The sequence below is a fragment of the Protomyctophum parallelum genome (assembly GCF_964188405.1).
Source record: "Protomyctophum parallelum genome assembly, chromosome: 16".
Taxonomy (NCBI): domain Eukaryota; kingdom Metazoa; phylum Chordata; class Actinopteri; order Myctophiformes; family Myctophidae; genus Protomyctophum; species Protomyctophum parallelum.
This window is the reverse complement of record NC_139711.1, coordinates 31,147,184-31,154,029: the sequence shown is the minus strand read 5'-3', so window position 1 is coordinate 31,154,029 and position 6,846 is coordinate 31,147,184. Positions and strand designations below refer to the sequence as shown.

Below are 6,846 nucleotides of genomic sequence, written 5' to 3'. Positions count from 1 at the left end.
TCTTAGAATATACATGCGTGCATGTTTGACATACAATTTCCTGATTGTATAACTCAGTTATGTGTTCATGTTGGCGTGTGGTGAAAACAGTGAGCGGTCTCATTCTGCTGGTGTAACACAGGTGCAAATAACACATACCAGTTCCATGCTTATAATTAAATTCATGCAAACTGATCTCAACACTCTACTCTGTTAGCCTTTAGTTTAAGATGAAAGTATTTCACTCAGGATTAGTAAAGTAAATGTCTGTCAGATTGTCCATAGTTTGCATATCTCGACTGTTCATCCCTTGGACTTCACTGTGGGTGTATTACTGACTACTGAGGACTAATATACAAAGTGGAGCGAGAAATAAATCAATTGGATGAACAGTATTCTCTCTATATAGTCCCTCAACTTCAAAGATGAATATCTCAATTGTGTTTGTAATTTGACATAAAACAAGTTTACGAGAAGATGGTTTGCCAACCACAAGTCTGAGGTTCTTGGCTGTATTCCTATAAGGAAATCTTCAGAATTTAATAACTCAAGTAAGTCGCCATGAGCGTAATGTAGCAAAGGAAAAGGTAAAAGGTACAACTTTGAAGAAAGGTTAGTCAACCATCCTCACAGAAGCGGTATTCACAAATCCAAAATACAGTCGATCTTCTACAGATGTATAAATATGTTTCCAACTAATATTCAATCCTTTAACAAGACTATAATATAGCGCTTTTAAACTAGTTTCCAACAGCATTGTAGACACTGTGCCTCTGTATTTTATTTATTCTTGTTAGTGAGTGAGCATAGTAGATGTATAGGATGCATCACTGATCCACTAATGTTTAGTGACAACATGTTGGATGGAAATGCAAATAGTTTCACAGACCTACTGCAATCCATTTTATAAAACATGGTTCAGATATGTGATAACTACATTTAGAATTGTTTGAAAATAAATATGCTGTGTAGGTTATATGTCTTTTCTACATGTATTTAGCGGTTGTATATAGTTACGATTTGAAACCTGCTCCGTAGGTCCGTACAAGATAATATCTCGTCCGTACAAAGATATAATATATTTTTAATGCATGGCCATTCAGGGTCTCAGATATAAAGAGATTTAAAGCAATAGGAGCACAAAGCTATAACAAGGCAAATCAGGGAAAATGATTAATTGAAAACAAATATGTTTGAAAGAATACCAGAAAAGTTAAATCACATTTTCACTTCATCAGACAATGACTTGTCTTAGACAATGTAACACTTGCTTGTGTTATCACTTACTTCTCATCAGTGAAAGCTACTTGCAACAATAGCTGATTTCATAAACACAACTCAGCCTTTTCAAAACAACTCATTGTAAGAGAAGACGAAATTAAAGGGATATTTCACTTTCAAAATAACCTTTTGGTCATTTCATCGTCTACGCAGGCGTATGTGAACACCCGAGACAGTTTTAAAGTTGCTTCATTCAGTATTTAGGTATTCATTTTAGTTTCCCCCTTCCTATAAACCCATTGTAACTTCACCCTCCATTTTAACTGTGCTAGATTCATCTAAAAAATATTTTTCTGTATTATTTGTTTGTTTGTTCATGCAGCCTAATTCTTTCTGATGCTTTTCAAGTAGCTACTACTACTAATAATAATACAAAGTAAAACACAGGGATCTCACGTATTATAGGAGGGCAGTATCAGTCACCAGAAAAAAAAGGACAGGTGCATGTTTTAGATTAATCTATCATGGTTAAAATGGAGTTTGAAGTTGGGGCAGGGCAGCTAAAATTAACAACAAATATAAATACTGAATCGAGTAGATACCAAAAGATTTTTTGAAAGTGAAATATCGCTTTAATGTCTTAAATGTAGCATAACATTAAGGACATATGCAAAAGCAAAAAGATATCTCATAAAATGCACTGCAGGGACCACGAGACAAATACAGATGATATCTATCTATCTTCTATCTATAAATGCACCACGTCTCTCTCTCTGTGTGTGTGTGTGTGTGTGTGTGTGTGTGTGTGTGTGTGTGTGTGTGTGTGTGTGTGTGTGTGTGTGTGTGTGTGTGTGTGTGTGTGTGTGTGTGTCTGTATGTGTCTGTGTGTGTCTGTGTGTGTCTGTGTGTGTCTGTGTTTGTCTGTGTCTGTCTGTCTTTATTCGACACACGCGCTCCACACCACCGCAGGGGGTGCAGTGGCCGAGTCGGTCGGACCAACGGTTGTCCAGAACCGCCCAAAAAGGCCTCTCTGTCTGGGCTCTGGAGAGGGCCCCTGCCCAGGGTTCATATGGAGCTGGCCTATTCTGATATAATTCTGATGTCTGCATATAGTACTACATATTTGGGCATGCCTGACAGAGAACTCCATATATGAGCATAAAAGGGACAAAGACATAATATCTGGGTGGGGCATGCATGCCTGACAAAGAACTCCATAAATGGGCATAAAAGGGACAGATACAATATCTGGGTTTGGCATGCATTTCCAACTTGCATCGTGCATCTTGCATCGGGCACTGCTCCAGGGATATAGGAGAATGCCACAATTGTCATGATCATAATGTGATACAACATACTGCAGGTAACAAGATATTTACAAGATGAAAATAATTTTAAGTGATTATATGTCCTTATTGGTCTAAACTAACAATTCTTACCTCTGGTGACCCATCAGAGTCCCCAAAAGCCTCAGCAAAATCATTTATAGATTTCCTCATAGTGTCGTCTGCAGGTAGAGTGTTGTCGTTATATGAGTGGACAAACTTGAAGTCACTGGTTCTAGATCCTGTGGTCAGATAGGCGTCATAATTATAAGTGCTGCGTAAAGTTCCTGTGCCATCAACATCTGCGTAATTTGGAGGGAGATAAGCACTGGGGATGGCAACCGCTCCATCATACAACAGTCTGGGCTTTCTCCTTTGACAAAACCTCACACCCAGGATGACAATGATGAAAGTCAGGAAAAAGGTGGAAACAGACACCAGTGCAACAATAAGATATGAGGTCAGTTTAGAGTTGTTCTCATCATAAGATATATCTTTAAGCTCTGGCACTTCCGCTAAGTTGTCAGAAATGAGTAAATATACAGGGCAGGTGGCAGAGAGAGAAGGCTGTCCATTATCTTTCACTGCAACAATGAGGTTCTGTTTCATGCTGTCAGATTCAGAAATGTCACGCTGTGTCCTGATCTCTCCGCTGTGGAGACCAATAGTGAAAAGTCCTGGGTCAGTGGATTTGACAATATGATAGGACAGCCAGGCATTCTGTCCAGAGTCTGCATCTACTGCTATCACCTTGGACACCAGAGAGCCCCCCAGAGCTGCTTTGGGGACCAGCTCTGTCATAAGAGAGTTGCCCTCCGGGGCCGGGTACAGTACCTGAGGAGAGTTGTCATTCCCATCTGATATGAAGACACTGACAGTCACATTGCTGCTGAGTGGAGGAGAACCATTGTCTCTGGCTATCACATGGACTTTAAAACTCCTGAATTGTTCATAATCAAATGACCTCACAGCGTGGATAACCCCTGTTTCTCCGTTAATGGATACATAGGAAGTCACAGGGGCACCGTTCACCTCACCAGGCAAAAGAGAATAAAGCACTGTTCCATTTTGTCTCCAGTCAGGGTCTAAAGCAGAAACAGTACACAAGGTGGATCCAGGTTTGTTATTTTCAGTCACAAAGGTGCTGTATGATTGTTCTTCATACACAGGTGGGTTGTCGTTGATGTCACCTACTGATAGGTGAAGAGTTTCAGAAGATGACAGAGGTGGAGAGCCCTTGTCTGTTGCAATAATTGTAATGTTATAATCAGACACTTGTTCACGGTCAAGTTCACGTAATGTCACCAAAGAATAATATTTTTTGATGGATGGAATGAGCTTAAAAGGAACATTCTGCTGAATGGAGCAAATTATCTGTTGATTATTGCCTGAGTCTCTGTCATTGACATTAATAATGCCCACTTCTGTACCAGATGGCACATTCTCTGGTATGGGACTAGTTATAGATTTTACATATATAACTGGGGCATTGTCATTCATATCAGTAATACTTATAATTACTTTAGCATCTGAAGAAAATCCATATCCATCTTTTGCTTCTACAAACATTTCATATTTGGATCCCAATTCATAATCAATATCACCTATTACAATAATTTCTCCCGTTGCTTGATCCAGCGAAAATATTCTTTGTGACTTTTCAGACCCTTGGCTAAATTCATATGTTACGATTCCATTGACGCCCTCGTCTGCGTCTGATGCAGTCACAGAAATAACTGGCGTTTTTAAAGGCGAGTTTTCAGGTAGATTAACTTCATAGACGGCCTGACTGAACACCGGGGCGTTATCATTAGCATCCAATACAGTGACGTGTATGATTACAGTACCTGATCTCTGTGGCGAACCACCATCCAGAGCCGTCAGCAATAATTTAATTTCCTGCTGCTCTTCTCTGTCTAACTCTTTATCTAAAATCAATTCACCATATTTCCTACCGGCGCTTGTCGTCTGGGTATTTAAGAGAAAGTTGTCATTCCTTTGCAGTGTATAGCTCTGAACGGCATTATTGCCCATATCTGCATCATGGGCAGCATTAATGCGATACCGAGCTCCTTTGACGGCAGATTCACTAATTTCTAATTTGATAACCACTTTTGCAAAAACGGGCGAATTATCATTTATGTCTTGGATCTGAAGTGATATGCGATGTAATTCTAAAGGACTCTCCAAGAGCAACTCAAATTTCAAAAGACAGGAAGGCTTTTCTCCACAAATCTCCTCTCGGTCCATCCTCTCCGCGACAATCAGATCACCATTTCGAAGATTGAAATCACAATATTTCCTCCCCTTTTCTTCCATATCTAGACGAGCTTTACGAGTAGCTAGTCGACTCACTTCAAGTCCGAGGTCCTTTGCTATATTTCCAATAACAGATCCTGGCTTCATCTCCTCCGGGATAGAGTAGCTTAGGTCGCCATGAGCACATTGAAACAAAAAAATAAAAGAGACAAAGCCGCAGCCTTGACTTAAACGTCTCTTCTTAACCATCTTCATAACAGCAGTAGTTAAGTCGCCACGTATTTGTCAATAATTATTGACACGGCACCAAAAGATACAATTTCAGCAGACTAAGCCTACTAGTTCTTGCTTGGCTTTCACAACAGCTTTCGACAACCTTCTAGTTTTTATGCCTCAGCTATGTGGTCACGTCAGTGGGAAATTAATACATTATATCATTCTGTTAGTGTATAGCGACACCGTGAGGACACTGATGCCACATAACATACCCAAGGGTACGTTGCAATCCATGCAAACTAATCACCTCATCTTGTTTGCCAGCCTTTATATTTTATTAACTAACTAATCATTTGCAAATTGCATCAATACATGTTTCAAAGTAGAAAGCTATAACACTTTTTCTTCATTGAATCCATATTTAACGTGGCAGGTCATTCATCTCTAATCAAAACCGAAACATTTGCTAAGTTCCACAGCAACAGGCCCATGTGATCCATAATAATACAGCGTGCAAAGAGGAATTCAGCACCATGGACAGCGACATTAAGCAGGGGGCAGCCTTTACATTTTTGTTTAGCTAGCACACACATGCACACACACACACACACACACACACACACACACACACACACACACACACACACACACACACACACACACACACACACACACACACACACACACACACACACACACACACACACACACACACACACACACACACACACACACACACACACACACACACTCCAGCTACAAGTCCCACCTAATCAGCCTACAACTCAAAATCTTTAGGCATGCAGACAAGGTCAAAACTATCTGCTAGTTCAACACAAACCCAGCGTCCGAATGGGGGGAATGTAATTTTGACTGTGGCATTGGTGCCAAACGGGCTGGGAGATTTCAGAAACAGCTGATGCCTGATTTTCACAAGACAACCATTTATATGGTTTTCAAAGAATTGTACCAAAAAAGGCAAACTATCCACTGAACAGCATGTTGAGGTTAGGGGTCAGAGGAGAATGACCAGACTGGTTCTAGTTGATTGAAAGGCAACAGTAACTCAAACAACCATTTATGCAGATGAGCATCTCTGAACGCACAACACATCAAACCTTGAGGCAGATAGGCTACACAGCATGATTATACGAGTGTGTGAGAGAGAGAGAGAGAGAGAGAGAGAGAGAGAGAGAGAGAGAGAGAGAGAGAGAGAGAGAGAGAGAGAGAGAGAGAGAGAGAGAGAGATGAGAGAGAGAGAGGAGAGAGAGAGAGAGAGAGAGAGAGAGAGAGAGAGAGAGAGCCTATGTATTCCCCTTTGTTTCCCACCCCACAGCACAGCTGTGGGCGTTTGGACTAATGATTGACAATGATATTTAAGTGACTAGTTTGAGCTATTCATTTTCAGACTCACAGTCACAATTATCTTAGACTCATGTCATCCATCATATCTAAACAAAACTTTACCAAAACAACACAGGTGGTTTAAAATAAAAACATAACCAGCTAATATGTGCAGTACTGCATGTACTACTGAATGTACTGCCAGTACACTGAAACAAAGAGAGGAAGTGATTCACTGAATTTAAAAGGATAAAACACAATATCACGCAATGAGAAAGGAGATTCATGTCTAAACGCCAAAGACCATATGAAGTATACCATAATGAAGGAAATTAATCAAATACACTGTATGTGGACGTCTGACCACGCACCAGACAAAGACAGATATGAGTAAAACAAAATTCAAAGGGTATAGAATAATGCCACAATAGTTTCAAGTTCATAATGTCATAACATGATATTTACAAGATAAAAAACATTAAGTTATTATATTGACTTATTA

The 6,846-nt window shown here is 40.0% G+C and overlaps 2 protein-coding genes across 2 annotated transcripts in view; both read right to left on the bottom strand.

Moving 5' to 3' along the window:
- The window catches only part of LOC310873746 (putative protocadherin beta-18), a gene marked incomplete at both ends in the record, with an annotated part of 6,526 nt that extends 5,129 nt beyond the window's left edge, over positions 1–1,397 (bottom strand). The window contains one exon of the mRNA XM_083786298.1: positions 1,387–1,397. Coding sequence (XP_083642424.1) covers positions 1,387–1,397 — 11 coding nt within the window. The remainder of the gene's footprint in view (positions 1–1,386) is intronic.
- A 1,215-nt stretch (positions 1,398–2,612) lies between these two features.
- Positions 2,613–4,931, bottom strand: LOC310873745 (protocadherin gamma-A2-like; the record flags this gene model as incomplete). The annotated part of the gene is made up of 1 exon (XM_083786297.1): positions 2,613–4,931. One exon carries the CDS (start codon positions 4,929–4,931, stop codon positions 2,613–2,615), a length of 2,319 nt encoding a protein of 772 aa, XP_083642423.1.
- Between the last annotated feature and the right edge of the window lie 1,915 nt (positions 4,932–6,846).